The 23,763-nt window shown below is 52.7% G+C and overlaps 1 protein-coding gene across 1 annotated transcript in view; it reads right to left on the minus strand.

Annotated features, from left to right (window-relative positions):
* ZNF622 (zinc finger protein 622) overlaps positions 1-23,763 on the minus strand; it is an 87,159-nt gene that overhangs the window by 28,324 nt on the left and 35,072 nt on the right. Inside the window, exon 4 of the mRNA XM_075316505.1 lies at positions 23,299-23,461. Within this exon, the coding sequence (XP_075172620.1) occupies positions 23,299-23,461 (163 nt within the window). The remainder of the gene's footprint in view (positions 1-23,298; positions 23,462-23,763) is intronic.

Consider the following 23,763-nt stretch of genomic DNA (forward strand, 5'->3'; position numbering starts at 1 on the left):
GGTATTTCCGCTCTTGTCCCGCAGGTTTACCGCAACAAAAATCCTTGAATCCCGCAGCAATGGATAGCTGCGGATTCCGGGAAGCAGCTGCAGTAAACCTGCGGATAAACCTGCGGCAAAGACCACAGGCACATGCCCTTAACACTGCACATCATCCATAAAACACCATCTCCACAATGAAACAGTTGGCAACATCATGCTGTGGGGATGCTTTTCTTCAGCAGGGACAAGCAAGATGGTTAGAGTTGATGGGAAGATGGAGGGAGCTAAATACAGGGCAATCCTGGTGGAAAACCTGTTAGAGGCAGCAAAAAACTTGCGACTGGGACCCATGTTCACCTTCCAGCAGGACAACAACCCTAAACATCCTGCCAGAGCTACAATGCAATGGTTTACATCAAAACACATTCATGTTTTTAAATGGCCCAGTCACAGTCCAGACCTAGATCCCATTGAGAATCTCTGACAAGACTTAAAAATTGCTTTTCACAGGCGCTCTCCATCCAATCTCACTGAGCAATTTGCAAAAAAAACAAAAACTAATAGACACATACCCCAAAAGACTTGCAGTAGTAATTGCAGCTAAAACAAGTAGCCTACAAAGTATTAACTCAGGAGGATGAATGCAAATGCACATCACAATTTCAGATATCTTTCAAATCTTTAGAAAACCATGTATCATTTCCACAAACACTTGCTACTTTGTATTGGTGTGTACATAAAATCCCAATAATACATATTTAAGTTTGAGGGTATAACGAGAAAAATAAAAAGTGTATAAAAGGTGTGCAGGTTATGAATACTTTTTCAAGGCACATATACATATATACACACTAATATAATATAACATAATATAATATAAATATAATATAATATAATATAACATAATATAATATAAATATAATATAATATATATATATCTATATATCTATATATCTAACATACATACATATACACACACATATATATACACACACACACACACACACACACACTATATGCACATTACATACTATACAGACACATTCAATACACAGAGTTTTACACGCAGACTAAATGTACACTGCGTATATGAACTGTATTCATACACACACCCACACAAACTCCATATACATTGGGGTATACATATAACACACACACACACACACACACGCGTAAGATCCCCCCCTACCTCAGTACCTCCATAAGAAGGTCATGGGGTCCTATCTAGAGTTGAGCGCGGTTCGAGGTTCTCCAGTTCTAGGCTCGAGTGATTTTGGGGCCTGTTCTAATCGAACTAGAACTCGAGCTTTTTGCAAAAGCTCGATAGTTCTAGAAACGTTCGAGAACGTTTCTAGCAGCAAAAAAACAGCTAATTCCTAGCTGGCTTTCCGCTGTAATAGTGTAAGTCACGCTGTGAATCACACTATTATGACATTTCAGTGTATAGTGTGCGGGAACAGCGCCTTCAGATCACTGCTGTTTCTATAATGGCGATCGCCATTTTTTTATTTTTTTTTCCTTGTCTTCCTTCCCTAAGCGCGCGCGTGTAGTGCGGAGGGCCAGCATGTCAGCCAATCCCAGACACACACACAGCTAAGTGGACTTTTAGCCAGAGAAGCAACGGCATGTGTGATAGGATGTCCATGTCACATGTCCCTGCATTATAAAACCGGACATTTTCCTCCAGGACGCCATTATCTCTTCTGCGTCTTTGGTGTCAGACATCACTGTCGCAGCTCCGTCCTTTGTCCTATCGCTGATACAGCTGTATGCGCTCCATACACAGCACTAGACAGCTTAGGGAGAGCACTTTCTATCAGTCCTTTTAAGGGCTCAAACCGGCAGGGTCAGAGCCATAGGTGACAGGTCATGAAAGCAGCGACAGCGTCTGTGTAGCAAAGGTCAGGGATTTCCTCCCTGCATTTCCCTATTAGGAGGGAATAGAAAGGCAGGCTTCCATTCCTCTACACAGAGCCCCACAATCCTGGCACTGTACCCTCCTGTCCTCTGCACACTCCAACTCATTATAACTAAGCCATTATACTAGCAAACACTCAGTGTACCTAGTGGCATCCTAAACGTGGCTATTGGACTTTGCTATAGTCCCACTAGTGCAAAGACATTTGCAGCACCTCTGCCTGCATTGCACACTCCAACTCATTATAACTAAGCCATTATACTAGCAATTTTTGCTGCCAGTTTAAGGGCCGTAGTTGCATTGTCAGGGATATTTATTCTTTACTAGAAGGTGGCCTGATTCTACGCATCGGGTATTCTAGAATTTACGTATTGTGTAGTTCATGTATGATTTTTGTTATATATATAGAGATGTTGTTGTGTGTAGTTACCAAGTGTTTGTGTAGGCGCTGTACATGTTCTGGGTGTTGTCTGGGTGTGACGGGGGGTGAGAGCGGTGTTGTATGTGTGTTGCGTGTGTTGCGTTGTTTGTGGAGCGCTGTGTGTGTGTAGCGTTGTGTGTGTGTTGCGCGGTTTGTGTGTGTGTGGTGTGTTTTGGGGGGAGGTATGTTTTGTGCAATGTGTGTGTTGTGCGGTATGTGCGTATATTTGTGTGTGCCGCGGTGTTTGTGTGTTGGGTGTTGTGTGTGTGTCCAGCGTTGTCTCTGTGTGTGGGTGTCTGTGTAGGGCAGTTGTTTGTGGTTCCCAGTGTGTGTGTGTGTGTGTGTGGTGTGTTGTGCAGTGCGCGCGCGCGCGTGTGTGTGTGTGTGTGTGTGTGTGTGTGTGTGTGTGTGTGTGTGTGCATCAGCCTCTCTTCTCTCAGCCTACCTCTCCCAGCCTCCCTCCTCCCAGCCTCCCTCAGCATCAGCCTCCCTCTCCCAGCCTCCACCAGCATCAGCCTCTCTCCTTCCAGCCTCCCCCAGCATCAGCCTCCGCCAGCATCAGCCTCTCTCCTTCCAGCCTCCTCCAGCATCAGCCTCCCTCTCCCAGCCTTCCCCAGGATCAGCCTCTCTCCTCCCAGCCTTCCCCAGCATCAGCTTTCCCCTCCCAGCCTCCCTCAGCATCAGCCTTCCCCAGCAATAGCCTCTCTCCTCCCAGCCTCAGCCTCTCTCCTTCCAGCCTCCCCCAGCATCAGCCTCTCTCCTTCCAGCCTCCCTCAGCATCAGCCTCCTCTTCCCAGCCTTCCCCAGGATCAGCCTCTCTCCTCCCAGCCTCCTTCCTCCCAGCCTCCCCCTCCCAGCCTCCCTCAGCATCAGCCTTCCGCTCCCAGTCTCCCCCAGCATCAGCCTCCCCAAGCATCAGCCTCCACCAGCATCAGCCTCTCTCCTTCCAGCCTCCCCCAGCATCAGCCTCTCTCCTTCCAGCCTCCCTCAGCATCAGCCTCCCGTTCCCAGCCTTCCCCAGGATCAGCCTCTCTCCTCCCAGCCTCCTTCCTCCCAGCCTCCCTCAGCATCAGCCTTCCCCTCCCAGTCTCCCCCAGCATCAGCCTCCCCAAGCATCAGCCTCCACCAGCATTAGCCTCTCTCCTTCCAGCCTCCCCCAGCATCAGCCTCCCCAAGCATCAGCCTCCCTCGTCCCAGCCTCCCCCAGCATCAGCCTCCCCCAGCATCAGCCTCTCTCCTCCCAGCCTTCCCCATGATCAGCCTCTCTGCTCCCAGCCTCCTCCAGCACGCAGTGCTCCTCTGCCGACACACACACCCGATCGCATCCACTCACACACACCCGATCGCATCCACTCGCACACACCCGATCGCATCCACTCGCACACACCCGATCGCATCCACTCACACACACCCGATCGCATCCACTCACACACACCCGATCGCATCCACTCACACACACCCGATCGCATCCACTCACACACACCCGATCGCATCCACTCACACACACCCGATCGCATCCACTCACACACACCCGATCGCATCCACTCACACACACCCGATCGCATCCACTCACACAGACACTGACGATATCGCACTTAGGCGCTCATACTCACAACATCAGGAGATATCACATGCCTCTGGCCATGTGATCCTCCGTCAGGTCCTGGAAGGTCACAACAGCACAGTATCGAGGCCGAGAAGCAAGCGATATCCCAGGATGTTGTGAGTATGTGGATGCGATGTGAGGTGTGTGTGAGGTGTGTGTGAGGTGTGTGTGAGGTGTGTGTGAGGTGTGTGTGAGGTGTGTGTGAGGTGTGTGTGAGAGTGAGTGTGATCTGATGTGTGTGTATGTTTGTGTGTGTGCGTGTGGATCTTCCGCCGCAGCAGGCAGCAGGACCTTGATGCGCTTGTAACCATGCGAACATGGTTACCAACGTATCCACACCACTCCCGTGCGAGCGGGGGCCGGGGAGCGGGGGCCGGGGGGGGGAGGAGGGAGTACAGTACTCACCTCCGTGACAGCCGTGTCAGTTCGGGAAATGCGCGGGGGAGGGAGGGGGCGGGGCCAGAGCTAGCGTGCATTGCGTGAGGGGGGCGGGGCGTGGCCGAATTGCCAATGCCTGCAGGGTGCCGGGGCGAGAGGCCAATCTGTGGGGGGGGGGGCGGAGCCTGGGCGAGCGGCTGGCAAATCCGTGTGGGGGCGCAGCCTGGGCAAGCGGCCAATCCGTGTGGGGGGGCGGGGCCATGGCGAGCCCAGCGGCCAATCAGCTTTGTGTCACCGTAAGGACACAATTTCGGAGCATGACAGACAGACAGACAGACAGACAGAATAAGGCAATTATATATATAGATTATTCTGCTGTTTATAAAGCTAGACCACCACTGCAATCTACACCACCTCAATTTTTACTACCACATTTTCAGTCCACAATCTTGTCGCAATCAACATGAGTGGCAAAATGACAGATGCTGGTGGAAAGGGGAAGAGGCGTGGTGGAAAAGGCAAAAAAGGTTTTGTCCGTGGGGAAGGTGGCAAAGCTCCATTATCTCCTGAAGATAGACCATCTACCAGCAAAAGTAAGATGTCTACTACTTACCGTGGACAATCCGATGTGCTCCCTTTTTTACGGACACGAACAACAGGAACAAAAGGTAAATGATGGCCAAAAAAGGAAAATGCTTGAATGGATCTCAAGTGGTCCAACAAGTGCCCTCTCAGCCACTTCAAGTACCGCATCCAAAAAACACCAGTCCTCTGAGTTGTCATCCCAATCAAACTTGATTTCTCCCAGCTCTGAAGTCTCCATCAGCCCTGCACAGTATGGTGGAACTGAGATGGCTGAGTCTGCAGAGCTGTTCAGTCACACTATAGCCTGGGAATCAGAGGTCTGCTCCCAAGCTACAGTGAGTACAGAACAGGAAATGGTCTGCAGTGATGCCCAGAACCTTTGTGACTCTGATTCAGGCCGTAAGGACCAAGTTTCGGAGCAGAATGTTGACCCTTTGTCACAAACTGTAACACCTGTGGTTATAGACAATGAGGAACATACTGATGAAGATGAGACGCAGATACCCGATTGGGATGACAACTTAAATATTCGGTCAGGGCAAGAAGAGGCTCGGTCTGAGGGGGAGGGGAGTGCAAACACAACAATTGATGAGGAAGTTCTAGATCCCACCTACTGTCAACCCACAGTCAGCTACTCGAGGAGGTCAACAGAGGTGGTGGAGGAGGATGCAACTGATGACGAAGTTACCTTGCGCCTTCCTGGACAGAGTCGGAGTACTGGTAGCACGTCTACAACTGCATCCTCAGCCACCACTCTGCCTCTGAGCATTATTCGGGGTGGATCAACAGGTCGCATGGCCTCTAAGCCTTGCCTAGCCTGGTCCTTTTTTGACATAGAAAAAGATCGCCCAAATTATGTGATCTGTAAAATTTGTCATGGTTCTCTTAGTAGAGGTCAAAACCTCAGCAGTTTGACAACTTCTTCCATGAATCGTCACATGAATAAATATCATATGGCCCGGTGGGAAGCTCACCGTGCTGCAATGCGGCCTAGCGGAGCGAACCATCCACCGCCTGCCCCTTCCAGTGCATCCGCGCGCTCGTCATCTTCTAGGACTGTGGGGACAGCTGTCACACCTGTTTTTCCACCCACAACTTCCACCACTGTAACCGCAACAGGCAGTTTGCTTGGTAGGTCGTCAGTTGTTTTGGAAGGGGAAACAAGTGAGTGTGTAAAGCTCTCTCAGACATCGATAGCACCAACTTTGGATGAAGGCAACATCATGTCTCTGCCTGCACTTTCCTCACAAACCTGCATTTTTCCAGGGACACCCTACTCAACACCGTCTACACACAGCAGCCAGATCTCTGTCCCTCAGATGTGGACAAATAAAAGGCCATTTCCTGCGACCCATGACAAAGCTAAGAGGTTGACTCTATCCCTCTGGAAGCTGTTGGCTACCGAAATGCTGCCTTTCCGCCTAGTGGACACACAGGATTTTAGAGACCTTATGTCTGTCGCTGTGCCCCAGTACCAGATGCCTAGTTGCCACTACTTCTCTAAGAAAGGTGTGCCCGCGCTACACCAGCATGTCGCACACAACATCACCGCTTCCTTGAGAAACTGTGTGTGAACGGGTGCATTTCACCACCGATACTTGGACCAGTAAGCATGGACAGGGACGTTACATGTCGCTCACTGGGCACTGGGTAACTATGGTGATAGATGGTGAAGGGTCTGCTGCACAAGTCTTGCCGTCCCCACGACTTGTGTGTCAATCCTCTGTCTGTCCAAGTTCCGCCACTGCTTCTGCATCCTCCACCTCATCTGGGTCCTCCACCTCCGCCCCAAGCCTGCCTGGTCAGGCCACCAGCGTTCTCACTGCGCAGAAGGAATCACGCACCCCTCATTACTATGCTGGCAGCAGAGCGCAACGGCATCAGGCGGTCTTTAGCTTGACATGTCTTGGGAATAAGAGTCACACAGCTGAGGAGTTGTGGTCAGCTCTGCGGTCCGAGTTTAATAAATGGTTGTCTCCACTCAACCTGCAGCCTGGTAAGGCCGTGTGCGACAATGCTGCAAACCTGGGTGCGGCCCTTCGCCTGGGCAAGGTGACACACGTACCTTGTATGGCTCACGTGTTGAACCTTGTCGTGCAGCAATTTTTAACACACTATCCCGGCCTAGATGGCCTTCTGAACAGGGCATGAAAACTGTCTGCTCACTTCTGCTGTTCAAGCGCTGCAGCTGAGCGACTTGCATCGCTCCAGAAGTCTTTCGGCCTGCCGGTTCATCGCCTGAAATGCGATGTGGCGACACGCTGGAATTCAACTCTCCACATGTTACAGCGACTGTGGCAGCACCGCCGTGCCCTGGTGCAATACGTCATGACGTATAGCCTGGGCCAACGAGATGCAGAGGTGGGGCAGATCACCCTGATGGAGTGGTCTCAGATCAAGGACCTATGCACCCTTCTGCACAGTTTCGACATGGCGACGAATATGTTTAGCGCTGACAATGCCATTATCAGCATGACGATTCCAGTCATTTACATGCTGGAGCACACGCTAAACACTATTCGGAGTCAGGGGGTGGGACAACAGGAAGGGGATGAACTACAGGAGGATTCATATGCGCAAGACTCAACAACATCACCAAGGTCCAGACGTTCATCATCACCAAGGCGCCAGGCATGGGAGCATGGGGGACAGGGATCAACAAGGGCGCATGGTAGCAGGCGAGATGTTGAGGAAGGTGCAGGAGGACATGAAGAAATGGAGGACGAACTGTCCATGGACATGGAAGACTCAGCAGATGAGGGAGACCTTGGTCAAATTTCAGTTGAAAGAGGTTGGGGGGAGATGTCAGAGGACGAAAGAACGGTTAGCACCTCTATGCCACAAACACAGCGTGGACTTGGTCCGCATGGCTGCGCAAGACACATGAGTGCCTTCTTGTTGCACTACCTCCAACATGACCCTCGTATTGTCAAAATTAGAAGTGATGATGACTACTGGCTTGCCACACTATTAGATCCCCGGTACAAGTCCAAATTTTGTGACATAATTCCAGCCATAGAAAGGGACGCACGTATGCAGGAGTATCAGCAGAAGCTGTTACTCGATCTTAGATCCGCTTTTCCACCAAACAACCGTGCAGGTGCAGGGAGTGAATCTCCCAGTTGTAACTTGACAAACATGGGATGGTCTCGTCATCTTCAACAGTCTACACGTACCAGTAGGACCGTATCTGGTGCTGGTAACAGCAATTTTATGGAATCTTTTCATTATTTTTTTAGACCCTCCTTTGCAAGGCCACCAGAGACAACAAGTCTGACACATAGTCAACAGCTGGAGAGGATGATACAGGAGTATCTACAAATGAACATCGATGCCATGACTTTGCAAATGGAGCCTTGCTCATTTTGGGCTTCAAATCTAGAAAAATGGCCAGAGCTATCCAGTTACGCCTTGGAGATTTTGTCGTGTCCAGCTGCCAGCGTTGTCTCTGAACGTGTCTTCAGTGCTGCTGGGTGTGTGCTGACAGATAAGCGCACGCGTCTGTCCAGTGACAATGTGGACAGACTGACGTTCATCAAAATGAACAAGTCATGGATCCAGAAGGAATTTACTACCCCTGCGTCATCCTGGGGAGAGTAAATGCTTGTGGATTTGGAATGTGCTTGATGCAAATCTAGCTGTGAAGTGTACAACTAGGGCAGAAGTGCTGCCACTGAATGGGTGGGTGTGTGGGGCACAATTTTTGGAAAAAAGGGAGGCTCCGCTTGGAGTAACCCTTGTTTGATGTGTTTTTAAAAGAAGCCAAGATGAACAAGTCATGGTTCAGCAAAGACTTTGCTACCTACCCCGGTGTCATCCTGGGGACGGTTAAGAATAGCGTATTTTTGAATGTGCTTGATGCAAATCTAGCTGTGAATTGTACAACTGGGGCACAACTGCTGCCACTGAAGGGGTGGGTGTGTGTGGGGCCCAATTTTTGTAAAAAAGGGAGACTCCGCTTGGAGTAACCCTTGCTTGCTGTGTTTTTAAAAGAAGCCAAGATGAACAGAGCTGGGATCAGGAAAGACTTTTCTACCTACCCCGGTGTCATCCTGGGGACGGATAAGAATGGCGTATTTTTGAATGTGCTTGATGCAAATCTAGCTGTGAAGTGTACAACTGGGGCACAACTGCTGCCACTGAAGGGGTGGGTGTGTGTGGGGCCCAATTTTTGTAAAAAAGGGAGACTCCGCTTGGAGTAACCCTTGCTTGCTGTGTTTTTAAAAGAAGCCAAGATGAACAGAGCTGGGATCAGGAAAGACTTTGCTACCTACCCCGGTGTCATCCTGGGGACGGATAAGAATGGCGTATTTTTGAATGTGCTTGATGCAAATCTAGCTGTGAATTGTACATATGGGGCACAACTGCTGCCACTGAAGGGGTGGGTGTGTGGGGCACAATTTTTGGAAAAAAGGGAGGCTCCGGTTGGAGTAACCCTTGCTTGATGTGTTTTTAAAAGAAGCCAAGATGAACAGAGCTGGGATCAGGAAAGACTTTGCTACCTACCCCGGTGTCATCCTGGGGACGGTTAAGAATAGCGTATTTTTGAATGTGCTTGATGCAAATCTAGCTGTGAAGTGTACAACTAGGGCACAAGTGCTGCCACTGAAGGGGTGGGTGTGTGTGGGGCACAATTTTTGGAAAAAAAGGAGACTACGCTTGGAGTCACCTTGCGGTGTTTTACATGATTTTAGAAGGGCGTGCCATGCCTATATCTGTGTGTCCTCCTCTTATTCCTTGTCCAGCTCTTTTGTTTTCGCATGAGTATATGTCCTTGTCACTTTCCCATGTGTTTGTGTTGTGTTGTGAGTTGTTTGTCACCTTTTGGACACTTTTAAGGGTGTTTTCTAGGTGTTTTTCTGTGTTTGTGATTGGCTGCCATTGTTTCCTATGCAGTTCGAGTTCGGTTCGTCGAACGTTCGACGAACCGAACTCGAACGGGACCTCCGTTCGGCGAACCGACCTCGAGCCGAACCGGGACCGGTTCGCTCATCTCTAGTCCTATCTTCTACCTCAGTGTTCAGGCTCCACCCCTCATGAACCCGAAGCTTCCTCTGCTCCTGCACCAGGCCTATAGTGTGTAGGGTAGACTACAAAGGCTTAACCTCCTCCATGGCTCCACCAGCCCTGCCCCTTACCACTACAGGAGTGGAGATCTGGGGAGCCATGTGAGCACGCAGCATGCAGAGCTGTGTTTAATGTCTCTGCCTCCCGCACAGAAGAAAAGGACACAGGAGCCGGCGAATATGGTGACAACTACAGTATCACCATGTACTGTGCAAACTGACACTGACGGAGGTTGAGGGGTGTGTCTTGGGGCCGCAGGAGGATTGTGCCTTCCCGCGCATTTTATATATCGGACAAAACAAAACCAGGCCGCAGCCAATAAAGGAGGGAAACAATTTATGCAAAACCAAGGAAAAAATCCCCTTAAAATATAACCTTTAATAATGCATTTAAAAGGTATAAAAACTATTTACCAAAGTGTAACACTCACCCTAGTAGTGTAGGGACACTAGAAAATAGGTAGCCAGGGGGAGGGGTGGGAAAATGTCCCTATGCTGACCCTACAGTCACCCTACCTAGCAATGGAGGGTATGACACCCTAGGGTTGTGGCGCCCCCATTCACCGACAGGAAGCCCTGAAATAACCCTGGTCAGCCCTATACTACACTACACCTACACCTCGGGATTCTCCTCACAGCATTTGGACTCTGGCTACTACCAGGATGAAATCTTAGTCCTGGACTTTATTTATAACTGTCCCCTGATGAACCCTGTGGAACAAGCAGGGAGAAACGCGTCGGGACGACGTCTGAGGATCTGACATAATTGGCCAGATAAGTCATACTATCATGTTGACTACTTGTATCATTGAGTTATTTTAATCCACTTTTGCACATATTAGTGTAGTGTAGGGCTGACCAGGGTTATTTCAGGGCTTCCAGTCGGTGAATGGGGGCGCCACAACCCTAGGGTGTCATACCCTCCATTGCTAGGTAGGGTGACTGGAGGGTCAGCATAGAGACATTTTCCCACCCCTCCCCCTGGCTACCTATTTTCTATTGTCCCTACACTACTAAGGTGAGTGTTACACTTTGGTAAATAGTTTTTATACCTTTTAAATGCATTATTAAAGGTTATATTTTAAGGGGATTTTTTCCTTGGTTTTGCATATATATCGGACAAACCCTTAGAAAGGATATACACTGAGTTCAGTGGCTTGTGCTGTTTACATCAGTAGAGTCGTTAAGCTCAGTTACTGGCTGCAGTGGTGATGTGCACTGTAGCACCAATGTAGCCAAAACACAGAAACTGGAGCAGCAGAGTATCGGCAACGGAGCTGGAAAAGTAGATTTTGGGTACTCACCGTAAAATCTCTTTCTTGGAGCCTTCATTGGGGGACACCGAGACCATGGGTTGTATGCTGCTGCCACTAGGAGGCGACACTAAGCAAAAAAAGGAAAACTCCTCCTATGCAGTATACACCCACCAACTGGCAATCATTCCTCAGTTTAGTGAGAAAGTAATAGGAGATAACAAGGAAGAACGAACAATCTTACAGAAGTGAACATTAACTCAACATTCAACAGTAACATTGAAAAGTAACATATGTCCAACACAAGGGCGGGTGCTGTGTCCCCCAATGAAGGCTCCAAGAAAGAGATTTTACGGTGAGTACCCAAAATCTACTTTTCTTTATCGCCTCATTGGGGGACACAGAGACCATGGGACGTCCTAAAGCAGTCCCACGGGTGGGTCTAATGTTACTCTCAGGGCTGGCCTCGGTCCACTGCAGCCTGCAGAACACGTCTACCGAGGCTCGCATTGGAGGATGCAAAAGTGTGGACCCTGTAGAACTTCGTGAAAGTGTGGAGCGAAGACCAGGTGGCCGCTTTACAAAGCTGCAACGCTGGAGCGTGGTGACGGACCGCCCACGAAGCTCCCACCGCCCTGGTGGAGTGGGCCGTAATCCTGAGTGGGCGCGTTCTCCCTCTTACCCGGTAGGCTTCCAGTACGGCAGAGCGAATCCATCGCGCAATGGAGGACTTGGAGGCAGGTAGGCCTCTGCGCGGGCCGGACGGGAGCACAAAGAGGGAATCCGACTGTCTGAATTGAGACGTCCTGGAAATGTACAGGCGGAGAGCTCTGACCAAGTCCAGCTTGTGGAGAAGAACCTCGCAAGGGTGCGACGGTTTCGGGCAAAAGGAAGGCAGAACAATGTCCTCATTAAGATGGAAAGAGGAGACCACCTTGGGCAGAAAGGACGGTACCGGACGAGGACTACCTTATCTTGGTGGAAAACAAGATATGGAGAGCGGCAAGAAAGCACCGCTAGTTCAGATACCCGCCTGATTGACGTGATGGCAACTAAGAAGGCTACCTTCCAAGAGAGGAACGATAGAGACACCTCTTGCATAGGTTCGAAGGGGGAATGCTGTAGAACAGACAGAACCAGGTTGAGGTCCCAGGGCTGCACCGGAGGCTGAACGGGGGGTACCGAATGCGCAGCCCCCTGAATGAATGTGCGAACCTGAGAGCGAGAGGCAATCCTCCTCTGAAAGAGAATGGAAAGAGCAGACACCTGCCCTTTGAGAGAGCTGAGTGCTAGCCCAGCGTCCAGACCAGACTGCAGGAAGGACAACAGAACTGGCAAGGAGAAGGTCATGGCTGTGACCTGGTTAGCTTCGCACCAGCAGAAGTAAGCTTTCCACGTACGGTGGTAGATGCGGGAAGAGGCAGGCTTCCGTGCTTTGATCATTGTCTGGACGACCCTTTCTGAGAGTCCCGAGGAAGTTAATACAGCGGCTTCAACAGCCATGCCGTTAAATTGAGCGACTGTGAATTCTGGTGAAGAAAAGGCCCCTGAGTGAGAAGGTCCTGGACGTCTGGAAGTCTCCACGGAACGTCGGCGTGAAGGTGCACGAGTTCTGCGTACCACGGGGCCAATCTGGGGCCACGAGAATCACCGGAACTCCTTCCGCCTTGATCTTCTTGACTAGCTTGGGAATAAGCAGAAGCGGAGGAAAGAGGTACGGCAGAGAGAACTGCGACCAGGGGATCGCTAGGGCGTCCGTTGCGAGCGCCAGTGGGTCTCTTGCTCTGGAGACGAACTGGGGCACCTTGTGATTCCACCTGGAGGCCAGGAGATCCACGTCGGGGGTCCCCCACCTGGAACAGATCTGTTGGAAGATTCTGGGATTGAGGGACCACTCTCCCGCGTCGAGGCCTTCTCGGCTGAGGAAGTCGGCGGCCCAATTGTCCACGCCCGGGATGTGGACCGCCGAAATTGCTGGGATGTTCTGTTCGGCCCAGTGGAGGATTTGAGATACCTCTCTCATCGCCGCTCGGCTGCGTGTTCCGCCCTGATGGTTTATGTAGGCCACAGTGGTTGCATTGTCAGACTGCACTCGAACTCGGTGTCCGCGAAGCAGAGCCTTCCAGTGAAAGAGAGCTAGGCGAACTGACCTGAGTTCCAAGATGTTGATGGGAAGCTTGGTTTCCGGCTCGGTCCAGCGACCCTGCACTGTGAGGTCCTGGAATGTGGCTCCCCATCCTAGCAGGCTGGCGTCTGTCGTGATGACCTTCCATCGAAGGAGAAGAAATGATCTCCCTTGGAGGGTGAGGGGAGAGCGTTTCCACCATTCCATTGACTGACTCGAGGAGGGATCGCAATTGGCCGATCCAGGGAGTGAAGAGACTTGTCCCATGCCGCTAGAAGGAGACCCTGAAGAGGGCGAGTATGGAATTGACTGTAGGGTACCGCTTCCATTGACGCCACCATCTTCCCGAGAGTGCTCATGCAGTACCGAAGGGAGCAACGGGGTGCGCGTTGGAGCTTCCAAATCCCCTTGAGGATAGCTGAGAGCTTGTCCTTGGGCAGAAGGACCCTCGCCTGCGTGGTGTCGAAGATCATGCCGAGGAACGAGATGCGTTGAGACGGGATTAGAGATGACTTTGGTCTGTTGATCGAAAAGCCGAGACGGGTTAGAGTATCCAGAGTGATGTTGAGACTGTCGCGGCACTCCGATGCCGAGGGAGCCTTGATCAAAATGTCGTCCAGGTACGGGATGGTTAGAATTCCCCGGGTCCGAAGAATAGCCATGACAGTAGCCATCACCTTGGTGAAGACTCTGGGAGCAGTCGAGAGCCCGAATGGGAGAGCAGTGAACTGAAAGTGTTGCTCCTGAACCACGAAGCGTAAGAATCTCTGATGAGCTGGAAAGATCGGGATGTGGAGATAGGCGTCCTGGATGTCCACCGAGCAAAGGAACTCCCCGGGTTCCATGGACGCTATCACTGAGCGCAGAGACTCCATGCGGAATTGCCGGAGACGGACCCGCCTGTTGAGGCGCTTGAGATCCAGAATAGGGCGGACAGTGCCATTCTTTTTCGGTACCACGAAGAGGTTTGAATAAAAACCCCGGAATCTGTCTTGAGGGGGGACGGGGATGATGACCCCGGAGTCTCGCATGGACTGGATGGCTGCGAAGAAGCCTTTGATGAGGGAGGGATCCTTGGGGGGTTTGGACCTGACGAAGCGTGAGCCTGGGAGCGAAGAAAACTCTATCTTGTATCTGTGAGAGACGATGTCTCGAACCCAGGCGTCGTTTATCATGGAAAGCCACGTGCTTCTGAACATGCGGAGACGACCGCCGACCCTGGATGAGGATCCGGGGACGGGGGCCCAGTCATGCGGAGGAGAATCTGTTGGCTCTGGAGCTGGATGGCTTGGGCTGCTGGCCACGTGAACGCCAGTGAGGTGTTGCCTTAAAGGAGGGCTTCCGTCTCTCCTGTCGTGCTGGGGATCGCTCCCGACGTGTGTTGGTGTTGGTAGAGAATTGACGAAAGGGGCGAAAGGGCAAAGCCCGCCGCTTTGGAGGAGCACGGGAGATCCTCTGTTGGGGGAGGAAGGTACTCTTGCCCCCCGTAGCCTCAGAGATGATCTTGTCCAGCTTTTCTCCGAAGAGTCTGGCACCAAAAAAGGGAAGACTGCTGAGGGACTTTTTGGATGCGGAGTCTGCTTTCCACGCCTTTAGCCACAGGGCTCTGCGGATTGCAGTGATGTTGCCGGCTGCAAGGGTGGCGGAAGCAGCAGAGTCGAGGGACGCCGCGACTAGATATTTTCCGGCATGTGCGATCTGATCTGCCAGATCAGCCAGCTCGGGTCTGGGAGTGTCCGCCAGGATACCACGCCGAAGGAGCTTTGCCCAGGCGGAGACAGCCTTGGATACCCAGGTGGCTGCAAAGGCTGGGGTGATGGCAGAGCCGGAGGCCTCAAAGGCCGACCTGGCTAAGGATTCTATGGTCCGGTCCGAGGGATCCTTGAGGGAGGAGCCATCAGACAGCGGCAGGGTAGTGCTGGACGAGAGTCGGGAAATCGGAGGGTCCACTGAAGGGGCCACTGACCACTTCTGAAGAAGCTCCGGTGGAAAGGGATAAAGGACCTGTGCCCGCTTGCGCTTCTGGAAACGCTTGTCGGGATGTTCCCACTGTCTGGAGAAAACATCCTCAAACTCCCTGTGGTTGCCAAAGGTTCTTGGCAGCTTCTTGGCCCTCTTGAAAGGGACTGATTGACTGGTAGGAGCCGGATCAACATCCTTCACCTCTAGGGTCTGATTGACAGCAATGACCAGAGTGTCCATCATAATGGTCAGCTTGGAGATATGCTCAGAGTCCAGATCGGAGTCAGAAGCAGAGTCCTGGTCCGAATCTGGGGCTGCCGCAGAAGAGGCAGGAGACAGCGAGCGTGATGCTCTGGCGGCCATAGCAGGGCTAGGGGAGCTGGAGGATGACCCAGAGAGGGACCGCTTCCTAGACCTCGTGAGTTCTGCCCTGCCGGGCTGGAGGCACTGCGGGCTCAGACTCGCTCTGGGTCGCCGGGGGGACTCCAGAGGAGGAGGCGGACAGACGGTCTATGGCCGAGGCTAAGGATTGAGACATGTTAGTTAGGTTGTCCACGGACAGAGAGAGCGGAGGCCCACCCAGGCATGGGGGCCGAGTCCTCGTTACGGGCGGTGGGGGGCTCCGTAGTAGTCATGGTAGGGGTGCTACAGGCTACGCAGATGGGGGAGGACTGCCCTGAGGGAAACTTCTTTAGGCAAGAGGTGCAGCACTATGGCCTGTGGCTGAGAGCGGGTCGCTCTTGTGCTGGACATGGGACAGAAGGAGAGAATGAGAGAGAGGGAAAACAGTCAGGAGGATGCCAGGTGGATGAGATACTGGGGAAGGAGCTGCCTCCCAGTGGAAGGGCTTACCCAGATTCTGGCGTCCTGTGTGAGAGCTGTCTCTGTGTGCAGGCGCTGTGTCCTGTTCCAATTTGCAGGCTGAGGGAGTAGAGGTGGGGGCTCCGAGGAGCTGCAGGGACGTGAGGCCGGTGGCTGCACGTGGAGCGTGTCTACCGCACAGGAAGATCGCAGGGCAGTGATTGCTGCTGAGTGCCCGGGCCGGAGGAGGAGCCGGAAAAGAGCGCGCGAAAAAAACGGCGCGCAGGTGAGGGAAACAGACCTGCAGGGATTGGCTGGGAGAGAGGAGGTCCGTGGTTGGCTGGAAAAGGGCGCGCAGAGGCCTGCTGTGACTGGCTGCTGGAGCGGGCGGGCCTGCTGGAAGTGAGAGCTCACGCGATAGGCTGGCCGGGAGTGGGCGTGGCTGGATGGTAGCTAGGCCGGAGGGAAGCCGGGGACTAAATTTCTTTATCGTTCCTATGGGAGACCCAGACATTGGGTGTATAGCTTCTGCCTCCGGAGGACACACAAAGTACTACACTAAAAAGTGTAGCTCCTCCCTCTGAGCATATACACCCCCTGGATAACCAGATCTAGCCAGTTCATTGCTTTGTGTTCAGGAGGCATACATCCACACATGCATTCTCATCTGATTTTTCATTTTTGGAAAGTTTTTGAAGAAAAGCGGGTCCAAGCCTGGACTCCCGGCATGTCCCTTCTCACCCCACTGTGTCGGCGGTGTTGTTAAGGTTGATTCCAAGGCTGGAGCCTTACATGCCGCGCTCCTTCACCATCCCTCGGGCTCTGGCTTGAAGTGGGAGCCAGCACGGTTCTCCTTGCTTTGCAGGAGACCGGTCTCCATCCGCAGCCCTTCAGGATCCTGCTGGACGGAGCACTCATCCCCAGGGACCTGGAACCCTGCGTCTCAGCAAGCTAAGTACCTGAGATGATTATATTCGGGGGGTCCCGGTACTTTATTATGGTGGGAGAGTGTGCTGTGTAACTTTTCTGACATTTCCGGCCGGTTCTCTGGTTGTCGCCTGAGAACCGGGCCGATGGTGCCTGCGCGCCGGCCGCATCGCTTAAATTTAGGCCCCGGCTTCGCCGGAGGCCTACTTTCGATTTCACTGCCCTCGCATGTCAATCATGCAGAGGGACAGTGCGGCTCCGCCCAGCGGCCGTTCGGCACAGGGGAGGGACACTCCTCTCTGAGTACATGTCCCCTCCCCTGTAAGTCTCCTTGGCCCTCCAGATCCCGCTCTCAGAGCAGGTCCCGCCCCCTCTCCTCGCTCCGGCGCCATTTTCTCAGCGTTTTTCCCTGGATCAGCGCTGGCTGCAGCATCCCTGCTAAGCTGCTTGGGGGTCCGGGCTGTGGGATCTGGAGGGCACACAAACGGTCTGGTAAGCCACAACCTCCGGTTGTGGACCTTCTTATATACTCCCTGGGGGTCATTCTGGCTCAGAGCCCCCACTTCAGCAGCATGTCTCACACGAGGAGCAAGGCTGCAAAGCTGTACTCAATATGCACTGCATGTAAGCTCGTGCTGCGAGAACCGAGCACATATCCACATTGTGATGCCTGCTCTAACCTGACAATGCCTCAGCCTGGATTCGCACCCACAGTGGTCCCTCCGGCTGCTCCGGCGGCTGAACCCCCGATTTGGGTAGAATCCTTCTCTAGGTCAATCTCCCAGTCTTTTGCCGACTCCATGGGACAGCTGTCCCGGACTTTGCTGAACATGCATCAGCCCCCTTCTCAGGGCGCCTCTGCTGCTAGGGCTCTCTCAGCGGAGCTCACAGAGGATTCTTCATCTGGTCCCAGACCCCGTTCTCCTAAAAGGAGACACAGGGTCCCCTCTCCTTCCTCGTCCCGCGGCTCTGATTCAAGAGCTGACTCGCAGGACGAGGAGGATGCCTTTACTGGGAGCTCGGAGGCTACCTCCATGTGCCCCATTGATCTGTCCGAAAGTGACTCAGATGTTAGTGATTTGATTGCGTCCATTAATTCTGTACTGGACCTCAATCCGCCAGTATCAGAGGAGCAACCCTCTCTGGCAGAAAAGCACCAGTTTACCTTGCCTAAGAGGACAAGGAGTGTGTTCTTTAACCACTCCAGTTTTCAGGCCACTGTGACCAAGCCTAGGGCCTGTCCTGACAAACGCTTCCCAAAGCGTGGTTCTGATGACCGTTTTCCCTTTCCACCTGAGGTGGTCAAGGAGTGGGCTCATTCACCAAAAGGTAGACCCTCCGGTGTCTAGACTCTCAGCCCGGACCGTTGTATCAGTGGCTGATGGCACCTCTCAAGGATTCCACTGACCGCCAGGTTGACCTTCTGGCCAAATCTGTATATGAGGCGGCAGGGGCCTCGTTCTCCCCATCTTTTGCAGCAGTGTGGGCTCTCAAAAGCCATCTCTGCTTCTCTAGAGGAGATGCATTCCCTCACCAGGGAATCTATGCCCGAAATGGTTGCCTTAACTTCCCAAGCTTCAGCTTTTTCACCCTATGCTATGTCTGCCATGCTGGAGGCTTCTCACCGCACTGCGGTGGCTTCGGCTAATTCCCTCGCTATCCGCAGGATCTTGTGGCTTCGAGAGTGGAAGGCAGATGCTTCTTCAAAGAAGTACCTTGCTGGGCTCCCTTTTGCTGGATCCAGGCTATTCGGTGAACAACTGAATGAAATTATTAAGGAAGCTACTGGCGGGAAGAGTACTTCCATGCCACAAACTAAAACCAGGAAACCTGCCCAGGGTAGGAACCAGTCGAGGTTTCGTTCCTTTCGTTCCTCCAACTGGTCATCCTCTAAGCCCTCGGCCTCGTCCACTAACTCAGCCAAGGACCAAAAACCCAACTGGCGCACAAAGGCGCGTCCACAGACCGCAGGAGCTGCTGCCACTAAGGCAGCCTCCTTTTGACTATCTGGCCGCGCCAGCAACGTCCTTAGTCGGTGGCAGGCTCTCCCACTTTGGCGACGTGTGGTTTCAACACGTCTCCGATCAGTGGGTGCGGGATATCATCTCCCACGGCTACAGGATAGAATTCTCTTCCAGCCCGCCAAACAGATTTTTTTCTGTCAACTCCCCCCTGCTCCAAGGCCGCCGCCTTCTCTCAGGCCGTGGCATCCTTGCAGGCCAACGGAGTAATTGTACCGGTTCCCGCCCGGGAACGGTTCAGAGGTTTCTACTCAAATCTCTTCCTAGTCCCCAAAAAGGACGGTTCCTTCCGGCCCATCCTGGATCTCAAGCTTCTCAACAAGCATGTTCAGGTGCGGCATTTTCGCATGGAGTCTCTGCGATCAGTCATTGCCTCAATGACCCAAGGAGATTTCCTGGCATAAATCGACATCAGAGATGCCCATCTGCATGTGCCAATTGCAGTTTCACACCAGCGTTGGCTACGTTTTGCAATCGGAGAGGAACATTTCCAATTCGTGGCTCTCCCCTTCGGGTTAGCCACGGCCCCTCGAGTATTCACCAAGGTCATGGCAGCAGTGGTTGCGGTTTTGCACCTCCAGGGGTTGGCAGTGATTCCTTACCTGGACGACCTTCTAGTCAAGGCTTCATCCAGCGCAGACTGTCAGCAAGGTGTCTCGCTCACTCTCGCCACTCTAGCCCAATTCGGGTGGCTTGTCAATCTGCCCAAATCGACTCTGGCTCCGACCCAGAGGCTCACGTACCTAGGGATGCAGTTCGAGACTCTGCCGGCACTTGTGAAGCTGCCCTTAGTCAAACAGCAGTCCCTCCATCTGGCGGTGCGCTCTCTGCTGAGGCCCCGCCGTCATTCTATCAGGCACCTAATGCAGGTGCTGGGTCAGATGGTGGCGTCAATGGAGGCTGTTCCCTTTGCCCAGTTCCATCTGCGTCCTCTGCAGCTGGACATTCTCCGCTGTTGGGACAAGCGGACTTCCTCCTTGCACAGGCTAGTGGCTCTGTCGCCACAGACCAGGGGCTCCCTTCAGTGGTGGCTTCGGCCCCTCTCTCTGTCTCAGGGACGCTCCTTCCTGGCCCCGTCCTGGGTGATCCTCACCACGGATGCCAGTCTATCCGGCTGGGGAGCGGTATGTCTCCACCACCGAGCACAGGGCACTTGGACTCCGTCCGAATCAGCCCTCTCGATCAATGTGCTGGAAACCAGAGCTGTGCTTCTACCTCTCCTAGCCTTTCACCACCTTTTGGCGGGCAAGCACATCCGAGTCCAGTCAGACAACGCGACAGCGGTTGCCTACATCAATCACCAAGGCGGGACACGCAGCCGCCTGGCAATATTGGAGGTTCAACGCATCCTTCAATGGGCGGAGGACTCCAAGTCCACCATATCCGCAGTCCACATCCCAGTCGTGGAAAACTGGGAAGCAGATTATCTCAGCCGTCAAACCGTGGACAGTGGCGAGTGGTCCCTGCATCCGGCAGTGTTTCAGTCAATCTGCCGCAAGTGGGGCACTCCAGAAGTGGATCTAATGGCATCCCGGCACAACAACAAGGTTCCGGTTTACGTGGCTCGCTCCCACGATCCTCAGGCCTTTGCAGAGGACGCTCTGGTTCAAGATTGGTCCCAGTTTCGTCTGTCCTACGTGTTTCCCCCTCTAGCTCTCTTGCCCAGAGTTCTGCGCAAGATCAGAATGGAGGGCCGTCGGGTCGTCCTCATTGCTCCGGACTGGCCCAGGCGAGCTTGGTACCCAGACCTGCTCCATCTGTCCGTAGAGGTGCCGTGGCATCTTCCGGACCGTCCAGACCTTCTCGCACAAGGTCCGTTTTTCCGCCAGAATTCTGCGGCTCTCAGATTGACGGCGTGGCTCTTGAGTCCTGGATCTTGACGGCTTCTGGTATTCCTCCTGAAGTCATCTCCACTATGACTCGGGCTCGGAAGTCTTCCTCGGCCAAAATCTATCACAGGACCTGGAGAATTTTCCTGTCCTGGTGTCGCTCTTCTGGCCATGCTCCTTGGCCTTTTTGCTTGCCGACCCTTCTGTCCTTTCTACAGTCCGGTCTGCAGCTAGGACTATCCCTCAATTCCCTCAAGGGACAAGTCTCGGCTCTGTCAGTGTTGTTCCAGCGGCGTATCGCCCGGCTGGCTCAGGTGCGCACCTTCATGCAAGGCGCGTCTCACATCATTCCGCCTTACCGGCAGCCCTTGGATCCCTGGGACCTCAATCTGGTCCTCACGGCCTTGCAGAAACCCCCCTTTGAGCCTCTTAGGGAGGTTTCTTTGTCTTGTCTTTCACAGAAAGTGGTCTTTCTAGTGGCCATAACTTCCCTCAGGAGAGTCTCTGATTTGGCTGCGCTCTCTTCGGAGTCACCTTTTTTGGTTTGTCATCAAGACAAGGTGGTTCTCCGTCCGACTCCGGACTTTCTCCCTAAGGTGGTTTCTCCTTTCCACCTTAACCAGGACATTTCCCTGCCTTCCTTTTGTCCGGCTCCTGTTCATCGCTTTGAAAAAGCGTTGCATACTCTGGATCTGGTGCGGGCGCTCCGAATCTATGTGTCTCGCACCGCTGTTCTTAGGCGGTGCACCTCTCTTTTTGTGCTAACCACAGGTCGGCGTAAGGGCCTCTCGGCTTCAAAGCCGACCTTAGCTCGTTGGATTAGGTTGGCCATTTCCGATGCCTACCAGTGTACTCAGGTGCCTCCCCGCGCCGGGGATCAAGGCACACTCGACCAGAGCTGTCGGTGCCTCTTGGGCTTTCAGGCACCAGGCTACGGCTCAGCAGGTCTGTCAGGCTGCCACTTGGACTAGTCTGCATACCTTTTCAAAGCACTACCAAGTGCATGCTCATGCTTCGGCAGATGCGAGCTTGGGCAGACGCATCCTTCAGGCGGCTGTCGCCCATTTGTGAAGTTAGGCTGCGCCTACTTCTCAGTTTTCTGTTAATTCCCACCCATGGACTGCTTTGAGACGTCCCAATGTCTGGGTCTCCCATAGGAACGATAAAGAAAAAGAGAATTTTGTTTACTTACCGTAAATTCTTTTTCTTATAGTTCCGTATTGGGAGACCCAGCACCCTCCCTGTTGCCTGTTGGCAGTTTCTTGTTCCGCGTGTTATCACCGGCTGTTGTCATAGACAGAGGCTCCGGTTGTTCCGGTTCTTGCTCTGTCTTTACTTGTGGGTGGCTATTCTCCTTCAGCTTTTGCACTAAACTGGCTAGATCTGGTTATCCAGGGGGTGTATATGCTCAGAGGGAGGAGCTACACTTTTTAGTGTAGTACTTTGTGTGTCCTCCGGAGGCAGAAGCTATACACCCAATGTCTGGGTCTCCCAATACGGAACTATAAGAAAAAGAATTTACGGTAAGTAAACAAAATTCTCTTTTTTGAGGTGAGGCCGCAGGGGGGGCCGTGGACAGCGCCGAGGATGGGGTCGGGACTGTGGGGGGGAGCCGAGCATACTGCCTGCCTGGAGGAGAGCTGACCCGGGGTAAGGAGAGCTAATTCTATGGATAAATCATTTAAAGAGACATTTTTTTTTTTTTTTGTAAAAACGGAGCCCCCCATGACCCGGGACAAGGGATGGGTACCTGTCCCGGTGGCTGATAGTCCTCCTTGGCTTGATCCAGGCCTCCTGGGAAAGACATAGGGAGACGGGTATCTTCCAATGATTTTTCGTCTCCCCTCCCTGATCAGGCCGGCTGTGGAGGGCGAGCGTGCAGGGGGAGGGGGGCAAGGACCATCCGCTTGTCCTCTGTGCGGATGCCCCCCAAACAGTCTTGAGAGTGTTAGAGGGGTAGGGTCCTGCCACACAGGCACGGAAGACAACGGAAGTGGCGGACGGACCCCACTTCTGTGCGACCGGCCTCTAGGGGGGAGAGCAGGGTGAGCGATTACACCCTGTCGCCCGACGAGCTGTGTCTGAAACGAAAAAGCGAAAGATTAAAAAATACAAACCTGAGGGGCTGGGAGCAGCCCCAAGTGTGTCCACCTCCTATGGACACTAAGCTTAAACTGAGGAATGATTGCCAGTTGGTGGGTGTATACTGCATAGGAGGAGTTTTCCTTTTTTTGCTTAGTGTCGCCTCCTAGTGGCAGCAGCATACAACCCATGGTCTCTGTGTCCCCCAATGAGGCGATAAAGAAAGGGCGATTTCCTGCTCTGATTGTCATGGTACATCTATTAAGGCATTTGGGAACGACTTTTGTTAAATTCCTTTAAATAACAATAGTAACATTGAAAGGAATAATTGTTTATTCATACCTGAAATCATAAAAGTCTGCAAACTCCAGAGCAGCGTCTCCATCAGTGAAGAGCTTGCAGTGGCTCTTGTCATTCATGTGAGCTTGCACGGATTCTGTAGTATAAAATGACTTGCCCTTTTCATTACACCACAGACATATCTTCCCAATGCCGACCTTCTCACCTAAAGGGGCAGAAAAAAAAAAAAAAAATCAGGTACATACTGTATAAGGCCTCCAACACACATCCGTGAAAAGCATGCATGTGTCATACGGTCCGTTTTTAAGGACCGTGTTCTGCTTTTATGGTACGTGTGGCATCCGTGTGAACGACATATGCTAACCGCGTGTGCGTGTGGAATGTCCGTGTGTGTGTGTGAGATTCGTAACTGACATGTGAGTGTGTTGTCTGTGTGAAATGTTCCATGTGTGATGCAAAATGTCAATGATACATACCCGTTGACAGCAGACAGTCGCGCGTAGAGAA

The sequence above is a fragment of the Anomaloglossus baeobatrachus genome, chromosome 6, assembly GCF_048569485.1.
Source record: "Anomaloglossus baeobatrachus isolate aAnoBae1 chromosome 6, aAnoBae1.hap1, whole genome shotgun sequence".
In the NCBI taxonomy this organism is placed as follows: domain Eukaryota; kingdom Metazoa; phylum Chordata; class Amphibia; order Anura; family Aromobatidae; genus Anomaloglossus; species Anomaloglossus baeobatrachus.